The following is a 20,622-nucleotide window of genomic DNA, read 5'->3' on the forward strand; positions in this document are numbered from 1 at the left end:
TATATATATATATATATATATATATATTTTTTTTTTTTTTTTTTTTTTTTTTCATGTTTTAGCGTCAATCAATTTTTGAGCAAGAACCTTTACCCTGTAGCCATTTTCAGACAAAAAGAAATAAAGCAAGTGACACATTTGGGAAATACTATAACTGATCCTCTGTCTCTCTAACAAAGAAAACCGCTACACAAATTTTGAAGGAGGAGTCAACTGTATTACTTCACACATGGTTATATCAATAAAGAGTTCCTTTTCCAAACTCGTTTGCTGATTAAGTTCATTTGATGTACAAATACACGACAATGGACCCTTTTTACATAATACTTGAATAACCCCTATTGGAACAGACCTTCTCCAAATAATTAAATAAACAACAAACAAACAAAACAAAAACAAATCAATCAATAACCCAAAACAGAAATCACAGAAAGTCTCGTCCGCAGGAAAATACTAAAGGATTATACTTGAAGCTTAAAGCTCAGACATGTATTGCAAGAAATGTCCCATATGCCTTGGCACATCAGTCTCTTCCTTAATGATAGCCCATCCACATTATTCCCATAGCACATGGTGATGAACATGGAAAGAATGCCCATAATCAAGAATCCTTCTATAAAAGAAAATACAAACATTCATTCAATCAACCCACTTAAAATGGGGTTCACGACAATCTCAAGGCATAATAACCGTTACCTCATAACTAAATTTCACATATAACATTAAGTATGAAATAAAGTTATTCAATGTACATCATTCAGTGGTTATAATCAAACATTACTTACAATTGAGCATCAAACAACTAGGTTTCCCAACAAGGATGTTTCAAGGCCAAGAAGGAACACAAAGCACACCATGCTGTCCTCTGTCTTACTCTACTACTTCCTCACCTTTTAACCATACCAAGGGAGCACTCTAGGACCCCCTGGTGGTGAGGATGAAAACTACAACCACTAGAACCTTGTACAGTTCATGACACTGTTACATACCCTTCTCCTCATTGGAAGGCTTGACATAACCATGGAAAGGCTTCAGGTTCTGTACATGAAAGATGTCTGAATGATCAGGGTCATCCAAAAATGCAACAGAACAATTAACTGGACCCAAACATTTTATAATTTTAGCTGGACCCTTCCACTTAGGAGCTAGCTTAGACATAAACCCTTCGCTGGCCCGTGACAAGGGATGAGAGCGCACCCATATTAAATCTCCAACCTGATACTGAGCATGTTTTCTACGAAGGTTATAATAGCGCCCTTGCTTCCTCTGAGCTTGCTCTACATTCTCTTTCACCGACTTCAGCAGGTTCTCATATCGTTCCAGCACTGCATAAGCAGGATTACTGGGATCAGGTGGACTTGACAGGGCTCGCTCTACTGGTCCTTTTAGTTTTCGCCCTAAAGCGATTTCGGCAGGTGTAAACCTAGTGGATTCTTGCCAAGCTGTATTTATGGCAAACCTAAATTCTGCAAGCCAACGATCCCAATGACGATGATGTTCGTTGACATAAGAGGCTATCATAGTTTTGAGCGTACGGTTGATGCGCTCTGTGAAATTAGTTTGTGGATGACTGGCAGTGGTAAGTTTTTGAGTTACCCCCCATTGCTTGCATACTAAATTCAAGAGGTGTGAGGTAAATTGCGCTCCTCTGTCAGAAACCAAATAGACTGGAGTACCCCAACGAGTGAAAATTTCATCTACCAGAATGTGAGCTATTTGTGGGGCTTTGGCTACCCGTAGAGGAAACAACTCAACCCATTTTGAGCAGTAATCTACTATCACCAAAAGATGCTCATTTTGCCTGGGACTCTTAGGAAAAGGTCCCATTAGGTCCACACCTATCATATATCCAGGCTCCACCACTGGGGTACTCTGCAAGTAACCAGACAACTTGGAGATTGAGGGTTTGTACATCTGGCACACATGACACTCTTTACAGTGCTTCCAAACATCGGAGCGTAAACTGGGCCAGTACACCATATCAAGCAATCTCAAAAGGGTTTTGAGCCGCCCAAAGTGACCACTCAACGGATTGTCGTGGGCATATTTCAAGAACTCTTTGCGCAAACCTTCTGGCACTACCAGCTGAAACTTCTGCCCCTCTTGTCCATCTGGCACACTACGAAATAAAAACCCATTTCTTACAACATAATGGATTCTTAAGGGATTGATATCTGTTTGCGTGAGAGCCTTATCAGTCAGTTCCTTTATTTCAGCATCCTCTTGCTGAGCTTTCGCAATTTCCTCCCAATCCACTGGTAGGCTTGAGGGTGTTACAGTTGAACTTGCAGTCTTCATTTGCCTCACCATGTTCAAATTTGCAGTGTCTTCCAGACTCCTGGATAACGTATCTGGGACCACATTGCATTGTCCTTTCCGATACTTAACTGTAAATTCAAACTCCTGCAACCGTATAGCCCACCGGGTCAATCTTGAAGAGGGTTTGGGGTGATTAAAAACCCAAGTCAATGCTGAGTGATCGGTTATAACTTCAAAGGGTCTACCCTCTAAATAAGGCCGCCACTTCTCCACAGCCCACAGAACAGCACAGCACTCCTTCTCAGACACAGAGTATGCTTTTTCAGCTCCCTGAAGTAAACGGGAAGCATAAGCAACAACGTGTTCTTCTCCTTCTATGTCTTGAGTCAAAACTGCTCCCAGTCCTTTCTCGCTCGCATCTGTCTGCACCTTAAATAGCCTAGAAAAGTCTGGAGAAATCAGGACAGGAGTCTGAGTTAGATCATTCTTAATGGTTTCAAATGCTTCTTGACAGGCTTCTGTCCAAGCCCAAGTGGCTCCTTTCTTCTTTAAAGCATGTAGAGAGGCTGCTTTCTCTGAAAATCGTGGTACATATCGGTGATACCAGCCAGCAAGTCCTAAAAACCGTTGCACCTCCTTTAAGGATTGAGGCACTGGAAACTGTCTCACTGACGCTATCTTAGCAGGATCCGTCTTAATGCCTTCCTCTGAGATCACATGGCCTAGAAAAGTTAAAGACCTCTGCATCATATTGCACTTTTTAAGGTTTAAAGTCAAACCAGCTTGATTGAGGCACTGGAAAATTTGACTTAGGTGCAACAAGTGCTCACTCTCATCCTTTGAGTATACCACAATATCGTCAATGTATACAAAGCAGCATTTTCCCTTGATTTCTCTCAGTACACATTCCATTAAACGCTGAAAAGAAGCTGCAGCGTTTTTAAGACCGAATGGTAGGCGCAAGAATTCAAATAGACCTGAGGATGTCACAAAAGCAGTTTTAGGCATGCTTTCTGGCTCCATCTCCACCTGCCAATATCCACTTTTGAGATCTAAAGTGCTGAAAATTCTGGCTCCATGTAAAGATCCCAAAATATCCTGGATTTGGGGCATCGGGTAAGCATCCAAGTACGTTTTTGAGTTCAATCCACGGAAGTCTACACAAAACCTAGATCCACCATCTTTTTTAGGAACAATAACAACAGGAGAAGCCCATGATGAGTTTGAAGGTCTAATTATGTTATTGGCTAACATCTCCTTAATCTCTTTGTCAATGAATTGTTGTTTCGCCACAGATACACGGTATGCTCTCTTACGGAGAGGAACTTCATCTACAGTATTGATGCAGTGTTTGATTACTGAAGTGTGTCCTACCTCATTCGTGCAAACCATAGGCCATTCACTCATCAACTTCTCCAAATGACTCTGGAATTCTGAGGTGGTATCAGCTTTGAAGGCTAGTTGTCGAACAGCTGATGAGACTTCTGATGTTATTTCTCTACCAGGCAAAGCAAGATAAAAGGAAACCACATAGTTGGTAAATGACTTAGATGGCAAAAGGGGAAACTTCTCACTCTCACTTTCCTCTTGGGATATTATGCCATACTGGGCCCTTCGGAAATCCAGCATAACCCCAGCAGAAGTTAAAAAATCCATACCCAGAATTATTGGTACTGTCAGATCTGAATCTCTCAGCACATACAATGTCAGTTTGAACTTTTGCCCCTGCAGCTCACATTCCCAGTTAGACATGCCCATGGAAGAATGCATCTGACCATTGGCTAACATGAATGTCTGTCCTTTGCTTGGGTTCCACTGGTCTTGTCCTTTTATCTGGTTCCAACAGGACTCTTGAATCAGAGACAGGGTGCTCCCTGTGTCCACCATTGCCTGAAAGTACCGACCTCTTAGTAATATGGGTAAAGTCACCATTTTCAACTCAGCCTGACTGGGAAATGAAACTGACTGAACTACTCGGGTATTAGCATGGGTTGACCAATGGATGGTATCTTTCTCACTAGGAGATCTTTTCTTCTGCATCTCAGAATTGGCATGGTTCCAATATCGTTTGGATTCCTCAAAATCTCTTTCGATTTGGGTCCCTATCCTTACCAATTCACTGACGTCTCTCACCGTTCCTCGCAACAGGCTCGCAAGACGAGGATTGCAGTTTCTTAGTATGGCTTGGACCATTTCTCTCTCGTGCATGTCCTTCTTCCATCTTAGGCACAAGGCTCTATAATGGAATGCAAAATCACGTATACTCTCCTTAGCCCCTTGTTTCCTCTCCAGAAGCCTTCTTTCAGCCTCAGCCTCATAATCGTCATTTAAAAATGAGCGGAGAAAGATTGTTTTAAACTGTTGCCATGTCAATACCGTTCTTTTCTCGGCCAACCACCAATCTTTCGCTGTGCCCTTTAATACTGAAGTAAGTGAAGCAAGAATTTCAGAGTCACTCAGAGGTCGAATGGCCAAATATTCTTCACATCGTTCAATAAAAGACACAGGATCGGTGTCTGCTTCACTTCCAAAATGGGGAAACTCTACTTTAACAGGGGGCAAATAGGTGGGTGCAGGTACAGTTTCAGTGTTGACGGAAAAAGGCTGAGATGCATGGGTCTTCCTTCCACCTTGCCGTGAAATGGGTGTGTACTGATCAGGAGCAGATGTAACAACTGGAGTTGATGTTACTGGTACCCAGGACCTTAGCTTGTTATTAATCTGCTGATCTCTCCTTTTTAAGCAGTCAACCATAGATTTTCCCAGATCTTGTATACTCAGTTCTAAGATTTTTTTAACTCTGTCGCACTCCCTCTCGATATGGTATGTCAGCTTTTCCTCCAGAGACCCACACTGAACCTCAAGATCTACTTGAGAACAGCACTGGCTTACCTCCTGAATACAGTCAGCACTGCATTTCTCCAGGTTAACAACTCTTCCTTTTAATTCCTCTATTGCTGCCTGTAGTGATAAGTTTAAATCATCTCCTTCCTTTTCTTCAGGTGGTAGGGGCGTCATAGAGCGAGGTTGTGGGTCTGCATCTACAACGGAATCATCCTCTTCAGAATTAATATACAGCTCACTTAAAGTATGTATGAGTTCTTTAACAGGTTCTCTACGAGTCACAAATGGACCAGCTGTAAAATCAGGGTTGGGCATACTCTCATCCCTCTCATCAGGATTTAAGTCTTCCATTTCTTATTTTGCACATCAAAGTAGTTAAGAATAAATACAGTTTTGTCCCTGTTTGGGCGCCATCTATAACTGATCCTCTGTCTCTCTAACAAAGAAAACCGCTACACAAATTTTGAAGGAGGAGTCAACTGTATTACTTCACACATGGTTATATCAATAAAGAGTTCCTTTTCCAAACTCGTTTGCTGATTAAGTTCATTTGATGTACAAATACACGACAATGGACCCTTTTTACATAATACTTGAATAACCCCTATTGGAACAGACCTTCTCCAAATAATTAAATAAACAACAAACAAACAAAACAAAAACAAATCAATCAATAACCCAAAACAGAAATCACAGAAAGTCTCGTCCGCAGGAAAATACTAAAGGATTATACTTGAAGCTTAAAGCTCAGACATGTATTGCAAGAAATGTCCCATATGCCTTGGCACATCAGTCTCTTCCTTAATGATAGCCCATCCACATTATTCCCATAGCACATGGTGATGAACATGGAAAGAATGCCCATAATCAAGAATCCTTCTATAAAAGAAAATACAAACATTCATTCAATCAACCCACTTAAAATGGGGTTCACGACAATCTCAAGGCATAATAACCGTTACCTCATAACTAAATTTCACATATAACATTAAGTATGAAATAAAGTTATTCAATGTACATCATTCAGTGGTTATAATCAAACATTACTTACAATTGAGCATCAAACAACTAGGTTTCCCAACAAGGATGTTTCAAGGCCAAGAAGGAACACAAAGCACACCATGCTGTCCTCTGTCTTACTCTACTACTTCCTCACCTTTTAACCATACCAAGGGAGCACTCTAGGACCCCCTGGTGGTGAGGATGAAAACTACAACCACTAGAACCTTGTACAGTTCATGACACTGTTACAATACCTTGGAACAAAACTTTAATTTAATGTTTATTGCTTTTCTCCTTTCTAAATTCCCTTGCTCCTTGTAATTTTATAGACGTCACTCATCATATCATATAAACATATCTTTTTCCAGTAATTTCCACTTTGAAGTCCTGAATAAAAAAAAAAAATCAGTTTCTAATAGCACATCCTCATCAACTTTGTTTAGTAACTAAAAAGAGCTCCAGCATGTTGAAAAAGTGGCTCCATTGGGATCCTGACACATGCTGGATCTAACTGCCTTTTAATTTCCGGCCTGTCCCAGATCACTCTATTTGTCTGTATTAATTACTCAGAGTGATAAAGAGCATGTCTTAATGAAACTGACAGCACTGGGAAGATGTGGTGGTCTATATGCTGCTGGGATTTCCAGAAATCAATCATGACATGTGCGCAGGTGTATTATAAAGTCGCTTAATCACAAAGGTGTCATAATGATACCAGTTTAATATGCAAGACAAATGCACATAATCCACATGATGCATGCCATTATCTACACCAATATGCAAGATAAATTCACATAATCCACATGATTCATGCCATTATTTACACCAATATGCAAGATAAATGCACATAATCCACAAGATTCATGCCATTATTTACACCAATATGCAAGATAAATGCACATGATCCACATAATGCATTACATTATCTACACCATAGCCTGAAATTATGCACTTTAAATGAACAGATTGGAAAGCTGTCTACTATTTATATAGGAATAATGTATGGCTATATTTTCTGTTATTGCTTTGTTCATCCTTCATTGAAAAATGCATTAAATTGTATTCTACAAGTTGTACATTTGCAAGTTGCAAAATTATACAAGTTGGCTTTAGTTTTTCCTATCCGATCCGATCCGATCCGATCCGATCCTATCCTATCCTATCCTATCCTATCCTATCCTATCCTATCCTATCCTATCCTATCCTATCCTATCCTATCCTATCCTATCCTACCTTTTTTAATAGTTGTGTTTGAGTCCCTCAATTGTACTCAGTGTGGAAAAATGGATCTTAAAATCATAAAGTCACTGCTGGAGAGGGTTCAAAAATGAAAAAGATGCTGGAAAACTGAAGAGTTTGCAAGACATGGAGGATTTTTCTGAAGAATATTGGACAAAAACAAGGGACACAAGAACAACTATTACAAAACAAAAAAAATCAGCTGTGGACCATCCAGGGAACGACACAAAGTATTGAGAATCAATGGTTTATAAACTTTTGAACGGGGTCATTTATGTAAAAAAAAAAAAAGAAAAGAAAAAGAAGTAAAAAATCTTATTCAGGACAGCACTAAATAAAAAATAAAATGCGTGATCCCTCTTATTTAGTTAAAATTATTCCCATTTTCCCAGATTCTGCAAGAGGTTCACATTCTTTTTTCTTGCAACTGTATATAATTTACTTATAGTTATTATAATATTACTGAATTAATAGGCTATACTTCAGTGTACTTAAAGAGAGTATACTTTTTACACCCTTAATTAAACTTTTAAAAATGTAAATTAAAGACTTACTTTAAAAAACACATGTTAATTCCTAAAGTTTAAAAAAATCTTTTGTCAAATTACAAAGAAGTAAACTTATTGATTAACATTCTAAAACACATGTAAATTACTTTAATACATATAATTTAATACTTTTTTGTTTGATATTACATGTAAAGTTAATATATTTTAAATGTACTCCATTGCAACAGCATTACAAATGTGTAATTACAAAATTATTTCTGTAATGATAACTCTGCTAAAGTTTACTTTTCCACAAGGGAACCCTTAAAATTCTGTTATACTACGGGGGCTGTTGAATGCTTGAATCTGATTGGCTGGCAAACGTTCTAAGTTGTCCAATTATTTTCAGCGAAACACAAAGTAAAAAAAAAGTAGTTCCAGGCAGGTCTTGGCCGCATTACAGTTCCATATCACTTCACCAAATGATTGCAGATATTTCAAATGTCATTACAGCCTACAACACAAAAAGAACCAAAACCCACAACGACAGAGACCAAGCAAATAAATATAGTAAACAATAGGATAAAAACCGACAAATTATGTTACAAAATTAGTAGACAAAATGAATTGTATGTATGAAAAGCACATACTGTCTTTCCCCGCTCTCTGCTCTCCCACTCAAACACACACACATACGCTACTGACACACACTCGCACAAAAACGTGTTGTCTCTGATGATTTTATCAGTAAAAAAGTTTAGCAACTTGAAAGCTACATGACATTTCTTACTAGCGAGGTAATAACATTACTGTTTGTTCTTAAAGTTTCGTATTAGTAGACACTGCTGGCAAACACTGTTGTAAGAGATGCACAAACTGAGGTAAATCACATACTCTCTCTCTCTCTCTCTCTCTCTCTCTCTCTCTCTCTCTCTAATAAATGCAATAATAACTGCATAAGTCTGCTATCAGTGGCTCACACCTCCGTTACTAACTCTAAAATTGCATTTTGGAATGAGCAACGGAGGCTTGTGTTCAGATGCGTAAGGAAATAGTCCTGCACACAAGAGCGTTTTAAGGATAAAACATGACAAATGTTTTGAAATAAATCATCTGAACAATGTTTGAGGTGTGGTGACCATAGTATAAGCGAGATAATTGACTCTGGGCTGTTGAATTTTTGAAAAATAATTCAACGGCCCATCATGAGTCCATTTGAGTCTTCCATTTGAGTCTCACTAACTTTTGAATATACTCAAATTATTGCTTACTGTGACGATGAGGCCTTTTTCTTGGAAGTATTTAACCAGAGGGATGGCATTCTGTTTGAAATTAGTCAAGCGTCGATCGATAGCTTTAGGGTTGTCATCTGGGCGACCCTGCTGCTCCGCACGTTTCTCCAGACGCTCCTTCAGGCGTTGATTAGAGCAGGCCAGAAACACCACCAGGTCTGGAGTACAGATCTACAGAGACAGAACAAAGGAGATGAGTGTCTCTTAACTAGTACTATGTCTCAGTTCAAGTTGATATTCATTGGTTCCTTCACCTTCTGGCAGTCAAGTTCAAAGTGACTAGTGGATTCAGTGATCTGTAGCTATTAAGTGCCACTCTGCGTCTAACGCATCTTTAAGTAAGATGAGTTTTAGCCTTTCATATTATAATAAATAAGATTTGATGTGGATGAAAGGCAAATAAGCATACATGAGGTGTCTTAGTCGTAACATTCACGTGTGAAACCACAGGAAATGCTCAGTATTTTGTAAGACTAATACTTTACAGAAATCTTATTTTACATTGCAGGCTTTATTGTGCTCGACAATATTGTTCAGTTGCAAAGAAATCTGCTAGAGAAAGTAAAAAAATAGAGTCGTTGCTATGGTTACTGACACAGTTATCAACAGTTATCAAAAAAAAACTGTGATAAGGCAGCTGATGTTCAATATACACAATATACAATATACACAGTTGTTAAAACAATGCTAATGTTGTGATCTATCATCCTCTTAACCAGTTGCCTGCTGGGAAGCCTTTTGGGAATGTGTACTTAATTAGCCAGTGGAGAGAGAGAAAAAAAAGACTACAAATGTCAGTTCATAAATGCCTTAAAGCCTTTCACAAAAAAAGAAAAGCATGATAATTATCTCAACAGAAGCATGGCAGGCGAAATGTCAGTGAAAGCTAAGAAGCTGAAATGTATTTTTGCCATTTAAATGAGAATATGTTCCTGTCATTAACTCCAAACTTATCTTTAAAAAAAGGCAGATATATATATATATATTGTGACAAGTCTCCCGAGCTCTCATCAGCGTCGCCCTGGCAATTGATGGAAAACACCTGCACACGATCAGCACGGGCCGGATCGTCACAGCTGCAGGCCATCAGGCCCGGGCTTAAAAGCCTTGACTCTGGGACACCAGTTGGAGCACGATCTCCATGCAGCACTACGCTAACCTGTCTCTCTCTCTCTCACCCAGACTGCAGCCTGTGACGCTCCGGCCACCTCGCCGCACCTACGTCACCGCTAGCACCAGGCCACCAGGAAGAAGGACACATACAGCGCACCTGCACCTAAATCACCACGTTTGTCAAAGTTCACACCAATAAATCCACCCTCTGGGGGCTTTGCACCAATTTCATTGTTGCGTGATCCTTCACCCTGCCACACTGGTGGAGAATGCGGGCAAGAGCGTGAAGGATCACCAACCACCCCCTGAACACTGACATTGTTTTTTTTCTCACCCACGCAGTCAACCGGATCGGTGAAAAAGGCGGCGCTCCTCCCCCATCATGGAAGACCTGCTAAAATGCCTTACCGAAGTGAGTCTGCGACAGCAGCAAATCACCGAACATCTAGCGGCACGCCAGCAAAAAGTGGAAGAGGAAGTCGCCGCTGTCCGCCTTTCCCCTGCCCAGCACGTTCCGCTGCCTGATCCGCGCGTCCGCGCCACCCAGATACTGCCAAAGCTAACCGGCCATGACGACATCGAGCTGTTTCTGCAGCTATTTGAGACCACGGCGGTTCGGGAGAACTGGGACCGGAGCGAATGGGCGCGGCTGCTGGGACCCCTGCTGACCGGTGAGGCACAACAAGCCTACTTTTCTTTGCCCACGGAAAGGGCTGACAATTATGATGCATTAAAGAAAGAAATCCTCGGACGCCTCGGGCTGTCGTCCATTTCAGCAGCTCAATTATTTCACGACTGGGAGTACAAGCCTCGTCGCCCAGCCCGCGCCCAGGCCGCTGAACTCTCCAGACTGTCCCGACACTGGCTGCTCGAAGGAACATCCACCGCGGGTCAGGTAGCGGAGCGGGTCACGATCGACCGTCTGCTCCGAGCTCTCCCGCCGCCCACGAGGAGGGCGGTGGGAATGACGAATCCAACCTCCATCAGCGAGCTCGTCGAAGCCATCGAGTTGGCGGAGGCGGCGATGCACCGCGACCCTGGGGAGCGAGCGCCGTCTTTCCCCCGGAGGGTGGTCCAGGAGCGACGCGCGCCGGAAGGTACCCAGCGCGCAGTACACAGGCCTGCGGCTCCCGGCCCAATCGACGAGCCGATGCCCACGGAGGAACCGGTCCCACCGGTACGTACATGGTTGGCTGGCTGTGTCGTCCATCAAGAGCCGCCCCGCGGAGCCCCGCGATCGGAGGTGAAACTCAATGGGCGGCCAGTTCTGGCCCTTCTCGACTCGGGGAGCTCGGTCAGTCTCGTCCAGGCCGCCATCCTACCGCCCCAGAAGAACTCCAAAACCCAACTTCCGATCACCTGTGTACACGGCGACACTCGTTATGTCCCGGCCCGCCGAGTGACGATCTCCGCTGGCCCGGGCACCTGGCCGCTGGAAGTGGGAATTGTGAAGGACCTTCCCGTGGCCGTACTCCTCGGACGGGACTGGCCGGGCTTTGAAGAACTGCTTCAGACCTCCGCCCAGCCAGCCAGCCAGGCCGGGAGCCGCCCCCGAGAGCGGCGCGGTCGGAGAAGGAGGACGACCCAGGCCGCTCTGTTGGCATCGGACAGCGGGAGAGATGGTGAGTCCCCCTCCCAAACTCCTAATGTCTTCTTTGATGTGTTCCAACAGGTCCAGGGAGGGGGCTCCTTCGCGAAGGCCCAGCTGGAGGATGACCGCCTCAAGAACTGCTGGACTCAGGTCCGGGCAGTCGATGGCCAGGACCATCATCCAGCGCCCCATCCTCTCCCGCATTTCATCGTTCGGAACGGCCTGTTGTACTGTGTCGCCCAGCGGAGGGGGGAGGTCAAAGAGCTCCTCGTGGTGCCGAGGACCAAGACAGAAATGATCATGGAACTCGCCCACGGCCATCCAATGGCCGGTCACCTGGGAGTCGCCAACACCATCCAGCGGATCCGGGACCGGTTCCACTGGCCAGGCTTGGATGGGGAAGTGAAGCGTTTCTGTCAGGCCTGTCCCACCTGCCAACGGACCGCACCACGAGCGCCTCCCCCCAGCCCGCTCATTCCGCTTCCCATCATCGGGGTACCTTTCGAGCGAATCGGAATGGACCTGGTGGGGCCGTTGCCTAAGTCTGCCCGGGGACACGAGCACATCCTGGTGATCGTCGACTACGCCACCCGGTATCCAGAGGCAGTTCCCCTGAGGAAGGCCACGGCCAAAAACATCGCCCAAGAGCTGTTCCTCCTCTGCACCCGAGTCGGCATCCCAGCGGAGATACTGACGGACCAAGGGACCCCCTTCATGTCCCGGCTGATGGCAGACCTCTGCCGGCTGCTGCAGGTAAAGCAACTCCGCACCACGGTATACCACCCACAGACAGACGGCCTCGTAGAGCGGTTTAATCAAACCTTGAAGCAGATGCTCCGGCGTGTGGCAGCGGAAGATAAGAGAGACTGGGACCTGATGCTCCCATACGTCCTGTTTGGCATCAGGGAAGTGCCTCAAGCGTCCACGGGATTCACCCCATTCGAGTTGCTCTTTGGCCGTCAGCCGAGGGGTCTTCTGGACGTGGCCCGTGAGGCCTGGGAACAGCAGCAGCCGGCACCTCTCCGCTCCGCCATTGAACACGTGAGAGAGATGCGTGAGCGGATCGAGAAGGTCATGCCATTAGTCAGGGAACACCTCACCAAGGCGCAGCAGTCCCAACAACAGAGGTACGACCGGGCTGCCCAGCCACAAGAGTTTCAACCAGGGGATCGAGTCCTGGTGCTGGTCCCCACCTCCACGTGCAAGTTCCTCGCGACCTGGCAAGGTCCGTTCACCGTCGTGGAACGAGTGGGGCCCGTCAACTATCGGCTGCGCCGGCCGGGTCGCCGGCGAGAAGAGCAGCTATATCACGTTAACCTGCTGAAGAGGTGGGTGGGGACCCGAGAACAGCTCGCCGCGTTGGCTTCCGTCGATCCCCTGGTTGTAGACGTCGGGGACCACCTGGCGGCCGCCCAGAAGACTGAGCTGAACCATCTGGTCCGTCAGTTCTCTGATGTGTTCTCCACCCGTCCCGGGCAGACCAACGTCATCCAGCACGACATCCGAACGCCACCAGGGGTCATCGTGAGGCAGCGGCCCTATCGGGTCCCAGAGGCTCGGAGACAGGCCATCGAGGATGAAATTTGTGAGATGCTCAAGTTAGGGGTAATCGAACCATCCCGCAGCGCCTGGTCCAGCCCAATCGTCATGGTACCGAAGCCGGATGGCACCCTCCGGTTCTGTAACGACTTCCGCCGGCTCAACGAGGTCTCGGAGTTCGATGGCTACCCGATGCCCCGTGTCGACGAGCTACTGGAACGTCTGGGGAGGGCCCGGTACATCACGACACTCGACCTCACCAAAGGATACTGGCAAGTCCCCCTCACGAACTCCGCTAAGGAGAAAACGGCGTTCTCTACTCCAAGTGGGCACTGGCAATACCGGACCCTCCCCTTCGGCCTCCACGGGGCACCGGCGACGTTCCAGAGGATGATGGACATCCTCCTGCGTCCTCACCAAGCCTACGCCGCCGCCTACCTCGACGACGTGGTCATCCACTCCGAGACCTGGCAGGACCACCTGGAGCGGCTCCGGAGGGTGCTCCTGGAACTCCGGCGGGCTGGGCTGACCGCCAACCCCCGGAAATGTCATCTGGCCCTCGCCGAGGCTCAGTACCTGGGGTTCCGGGTGGGTAGAGGGCTGATCCAGCCACAACAAAGAAAGGTCGACGCCATCCTGACAGCGCCCCGCCCGGAGACCAAGACCCAGGTACGAGCCTTTTTGGGGTTGGCGGGCTACTATCGCTGTTTTATCCCTAACTTCTCCTCCTTAGCATCTCCCCTGACAGACCTGACCAGGAAGGGGCAGCCGGAGAAGGTGAAGTGGGATGACGCGCTGGATAAGACCTTCCGGGCCATCAAGACCTCGCTGACCACGGAACCGGTCTTGAGGGCGCCCGACTTCAACTGCCCCTTCCTGCTGCAGACGGACGCCTCCGACACGGGCCTCGGAGCGGTCCTCTCCCAAGTCCAGGAGGGTGAGGAGCACCCCGTCACCTACATCAGCCGTAAGCTGACCCCAGCCGAAACCAGGTATGCAGCGGTGGAGAAGGAAGCCCTGGCCATTAAGTGGGCGGTCCTGGAGCTCCGCTACTACCTGCTGGGACGCCGCTTCACTCTGATGACGGATCACGCCCCGCTTCAGTGGATGGCCCGCGCTAAGGACACCAACGCCAGAGTGACGCGGTGGTTCCTAGCGCTCCAGGACTTCCACTTCACAGTGGAGCATCGGGCCGGGACGGCCAACTCCAACGCTGACGGACTCTCCAGGCTGTGGTCAGCTTACGCAGGTCTGTCAGGGCGCACTCCCCGCCCACCCCTATGTTCCCCAGTATATGCCACTAACTGTCATTACAGGACCAGCGCGGCGCTTAGGGGGGGGGAGTGTGACAAGTCTCCCGAGCTCTCATCAGCGTCGCCCTGGCAATTGATGGAAAACACCTGCACACGATCAGCACGGGCCGGATCGTCACAGCTGCAGGCCATCAGGCCCGGGCTTAAAAGCCTTGACTCTGGGACACCAGTTGGAGCACGATCTCCATGCAGCACTACGCTAACCTGTCTCTCTCTCTCTCACCCAGACTGCAGCCTGTGACGCTCCGGCCACCTCGCCGCACCTACGTCACCGCTAGCACCAGGGCACCAGGAAGAAGGACACATACAGCACACCTGCACCTAAATCACCACGTTTGTCAAAGTTCACACCAATAAATCCACCCTCTGGGGGCTTTGCACCAATTTCATTGTTGCGTGATCCTTCACCCTGCCACAATATATATATATATATATATATATATATATATATATATATATATATATATATATATATATATATATATATATATATATATATATATATATATATATATATATATATATATATATATATATATATATATATATCGGAAGTCACATCATCAGGGTCAACTGATTTTATAACTAAGGTGGATAAATAGTTTTTTATTTAATTAGAACGGTAAACTTTCACTTAATAAAATGTGTAAACATATACATCATAAATTATATTTAAATTATAATATGTAAAAAATAAAAACACACTGCTATACTATAATGACAGCTATAATGGTTTTCTTCTATCTTTTCCAAACAACCAAAGCTAATAATAATATGTAAACGTGGAAATTATCAAAATTGAAGTTTTCTAAAAAGGAAAAAAAAGTGTAGAAAGTGTTTTATATCGCTTAAAAATAATTAAGAAATGTTTAATATTCTCCATTATTTCACTAAGTCACTTTTCACATTTGTGACATTGAGCAAGTTAACTTTTTATACAAAAGGTCAGATGTTCTGGATTCCTTTGAAGCACATACGTTTTATCCTGAATCAATTCATAAAAGAGCTAAATAGCTAGATAGAAGTAAGCTGTATGAGGTCTCATGGGATGCCGTGAACTGAAGATAAAAATGGCATTGTCCCTCAGGATTGTCAAAAATGTCTGATGTGTTGTTTTAAAGGGTATTACACCTAGAAGAACCCTCAAAGCCCACGTCAATTATACCTCCCGATGTTTAATGCACATGACAGACTGCCAATCTACCTAACCCTGATCATAACCCTCTGAGAAATGCTCCTGTCCCACTCGTCTCACTTGTCTCCCTGTGGAATTAGCTTTTTGCTAATCTTCAAAATCTATTAATAGTGTTCTTTTTATCTTCTAGTTTCTACTTGTGTTTTATTCATTCCAGTTAGTCATTATCATGCTTCTGTAAATTACACCTATTTTTAAATGCAATTCCTGTATTTACTCAACCTCATTATGTTCCACACATGTATGACTTTCACAGAGATCTGGGATAACATGACATAATTTTTCTTTTAAACTAACTTTAAGTTAACAGAGCTGGGGTCTTGTCAATTCCTATCAGTGCAGAACATTAGTATTTCGCCCTCAGTCAAAGCTCTGTGATACATGCCAACTGCACTCAGAAAATAGCTTGTTGAAGCAACCTCGAGCTTGTAATGCCAAATTAGCATAGGCCCTTTAGTGCTGAAAAAAAAAAAAAAACATTAAATGCGTGTTGTATTTTATAAATTTTACAGTAAAGGCCAAAAACAACAAACAAAGTCAACAGAAAAAAAGGCTCTATGGTGTGTTTCACATGTAAGTTAACAATTTTTTCGTCTGCCAACTGAAAATCAGAAGTTGTTGTTTAGAAGAAATGTAATTAAATGCATTTTTCATTATTTTGAAAAATGTCTCCAGTGTTGTTTTGGGGCCCATTAACTTTCACTTTAGTGACAAAGCCACTTAATTTTGTTTTATTTTAAAAAATTTTATAAATATATTTTATTCATAGAGGAAAGAAAGTCATACCGATTTAAGGAGTAAACGCCACACAAGACCTTTGTGACGTCATGACTGCCACACCAGAGTCTTGTGATGTCATGACTGCCACGCCGGATCCTTGTGATGTCATGGCAGCCATGCAGAGACTCCTTACATCATGTCCACCACACCAGACCCTTGTGACATGATGGCGGCCATGTCAGAGACTCCTTATGTCATTGCCACCACACCAGACCCTTGTGACATGATGGCCACCATGCCAAAGACTCCTCATGTCATGGCCAAAACACCAGACCTGGTGACATGATGGCCGCCATGCCAGAGACTCCTCATGTCATGGCCACAACACCAGACCTGGTGACATGATGGCCACCATGCCAAAGACTCCTCATGTCATGGCCACAACACCAGACCTGGTGACATGGTGGCCGCCATGCCAAAGACTCCTCATGTCATGGCCACAACACCAGACCTGGTCACATGATGGCCACCATGCCAAAGACCCCTCATGTCATGGCCACAACACCAGACCTGGTGACATGATGGCCGCCATGCCAGAGACTCCTCATGTCATGGCCACAACACCAGACCTGGTGACATGATGGCCGCCATGCCAAAGACTTCTCATGTCATTGACACGACACCAAATCCTGGTTGCATCATGGCCACTAAGCCAGGGACTCCTCACACCATTGACACAGCACCAGAGACTCCTCCTGTCTTAACCCCTGCCTTGACTCGAATTTTTTTGGGGGATAGCCTACAATTTTGTGTGTGTGTGGGGGGGGGGGACCCCCCTCCATTAACTGTCACCTTATCATGGTGGAGGCGTTTGAGTACCCAAATTATCCTAAGGAGTTATGTTGTCGAGGGCTATATGTTGTCCCAAGGCAAACAGGTCCCTGGTGATGGGCCAGACTAAGAGCAGTTCACAAGCCCATTATGAAGAAAACCAAATCAAGGACAGAGATATCGCCCAGCATGGCACAGCCAGGGCCCCACCCTGGAGCCAGGCCCAGGGTTGGGGCTTGGTCTGATTGGACCATATCCTCTGTCTCGATTGTTGATGTGGCGACTCGGAACTGTGGCCGTAGGGTCTTAGGTGCCTGTCAAGGCAGCAGTCCCCAAACCCGGTGGTGGACACCGAGAGTAAGGGGTGCCATCAAGCTGAAAAAGGAGTCTTATCGGGCCTGGCTTGCTTGTGGGACTCTGATGCAACTGATGGGTACCAGCAGGCCAAGCAGATTGCAGCCTGGGAGAAGTTTGTGAGGCCATTGAGAAAGACTATTGGTTGGCCTCAAAGAGTTTCTGGCAAACTGTTCGATGCCTCAGGAGGGGGAAGCAGTTCCCTACCAAAAATTGACCGGAGTAAGAGGTTGGTTTACATTGTCGGCATTAAGTCAGACTTGTTTCCCGTGCATGTTGGACTGTGATGTACCAGTATTTCGTGGTGAAGAAGGAGCTGCGCTGTAAGGCGAATCTCTAGATTTAAGGGTCGATCTACGTTCCTACTCTCACCTATGGTCATGAGTTGTAGGTCATGACGAACGGACAAGACCCCGGATACAGGCAGCCGAAATGAGCTTTCTCTGCAGAGTGGCTGGGCACTCCCTTAGACATAGGGTGAAAAGCTCAGTCACTCGGGAGGAGCTCAGAGCAGAGCCATTGCTCCTCCACATTAAGAGGAGCCAGTTGAGGTTGCTTGCTCATCTGTTTCGGATGCCTTCAGGACGCCTTCACAGGGAGGTGTTCCAGGCAGGGATGAGACCACGGGGAAGACCGTTTTGGAGTGATTATGTCTCCCGGATGGCCTGGGAATGACTCTGTATTCCCCTGGAAGAGCTGGATGAAGTGTCTAGGGAGAGGGAGGTAGGGTGCGAACTACGGGGGAGCTAGGGGGAGCTCGGCTCCCCTTAATAAGTCATGGGCTCCCCTGAAAATGTGATATGTGAAATTTTGGGGGGTCTCAAAAAATATTGACACAGTTTTGTGTAATGTGCCATTGTGGATTGTTATGTGTAAAATTGCTCAAAAATATAATTAATTCATGGATGATGGCAGTTTAAATCTAATTCACTTCAATAAAAATAACTATATGCTATTCTAGTCCTGACCATCAGGGTGGGGTGGCGCTGCGGTGCAAATTCCACTCGTTTAGTACATTTAGTAACAGCAAAGGAAGCGTACCCCAGTCGATTAGTGTTAAGTTAAGGCATGTTATTCCCAATTATGTGTTGTAGCCTATTTGAATGGAGGAATTATGGTATTCTTTTGTAGCCTGATGAGTAACTAACCATTATTCATGTGAACTCAAAGACAGCCGGATGCTTGGTTTATAGGCTATTTGAGGGTGGCTTTTTGACTTATCAATTTGTGTTTTTTTTCTTTTTCTTCTTCATTAAAATCAAAGATGTTCATTGATGATTGTATTACATTTACATTTATGCATTTAGCAGACGCTTTTATCCAAAGCGACTTACAACTCAGGAGAACAGGAAGCGATCCGTCAAGAAGAGGCAACGAAACACAAAAAGTGCCCTAAATACCAAGATTTGTACACTGCTCAGAGTAGCAAAGACCAGAAAAGGAAAGAAGAAAGGAGAAACAGAGGGGGAAATAATTTTTTTTTTTTTTTTTTTTTTTTTTGTAAGATTAAGTGCTCCTGGAAGAGATGAGTTTTTACCTGTCTTTTGAATGAAGTGAGTGATTCTGTTGTGCGTATGGAGGACGGAAGATCATTCCACCAACCAGGAACAATGAAAGAAAAAGTTCTAGAGAGGGATTTCATGCCTCTCTGTGAAGGTACCACAAGCCTTCGCTCATTAGCTGAGCGAAGGCTTCTGGTGGATGTGTAGACTCGTAGGAGTGAGTCGAAGTATGCGGGTGCTGCGCTTGTGGAAGATCCATGAGCAAGAGTCAGGGCTTTGAATTTGATCCGGGCAGCGAGTGGTAGCCAATGCAGAGAGATGAATAGAGGTGTGACATGAGCCCTCTTGGGCGTATATTGTATATTAAGAGTCTCCGGAAAGGCATTAAACGATAGATTGTCACGCTCGTCTGTGTGTGACGACTGTGTGCACGAGCCAAAAGAGAACGCACGCAAACACCGCCTACTTTGATTTGATTGGCCATCTCGATAATTTTTACATTGACGAGCGCCGTTAGATCTGAGGCAAACCAGACTAAAATTTAACTTTTAAACCTTTTTGGCACCCTAACATACAGATCTATGTGTACTGAAGTGAAGCAGAGCAGTGCAAGAATATCAAAAATATAGATCAATGACTATGGTGGTTACCCCCCCCCCCCCCCTCTACACCCCCTTACACAAGTGAGCTCCCCCAAAGGCCATGGTATAGTTCGAACACTGGAGTGAGGTATGGGCGTCTCTGCTTAGACTGTTGCCCCCACAACCCAGCACAGATAAGCAGAAGAAGTTGGATGGATGGAACCCACTCCTGACCAGTGAGGTCAGTATCATGCTTGCCTAAGTACTCATGCCAGCCAGTGCTCTCAATTCTGGTGGTCTCAGTTCATGTTTTCATTTCTTTTATTTGAAAGTTTATTGTTGCATCTGATTATGCCATGAAAAAGTTAACTTAAGTCTAGTCATTGTTTTGTTTTGTTAGTGTTTTATCGGTTCATCGCACATGGGTTAGTTCAAATTGCCTCTTAATGGATGACTTGTTACAAGTATCCCTTTAACATATGACATATAAAACATTTTACTAAATAGTCACTCTCCTGTAATGCTCAGCTCATGCCACCTTCACCAGGACTGACATACTGGAATAATATTTAGCTGACATTTGAAAAGGCTGGGAGGACAGTGTCTCTCAGCTTTGCTCACACTGTAGATATTTGGTAATCCTGTAATGATCGCTGTTAAAGCTGTGGTCTGATCCCCTCTGGTTCTGTGCTCATCTCATAATTGGGTTTTAAATCCCTTCATTGCTGCTGCTCGTCTCTATTCTGTGAAATTCAAAGC

At 45.1% G+C, this 20,622-nt stretch overlaps 1 protein-coding gene across 1 annotated transcript in view; it reads right to left on the reverse strand.

Annotated features, from left to right (window-relative positions):
* The window catches only part of ak5 (adenylate kinase 5), a 162,236-nt gene that overhangs the window by 93,231 nt on the left and 48,383 nt on the right, over positions 1 to 20,622 (reverse strand). The window contains exon 6 of the mRNA XM_067454289.1: positions 9,104 to 9,295. Within this exon, the coding sequence (XP_067310390.1) occupies positions 9,104 to 9,295 (192 nt within the window). The remainder of the gene's footprint in view (positions 1 to 9,103; positions 9,296 to 20,622) is intronic.

Source organism: Pseudorasbora parva, chromosome 9, assembly GCF_024679245.1.
Source record: "Pseudorasbora parva isolate DD20220531a chromosome 9, ASM2467924v1, whole genome shotgun sequence".
NCBI lineage: Eukaryota > Metazoa > Chordata > Actinopteri > Cypriniformes > Gobionidae > Pseudorasbora > Pseudorasbora parva.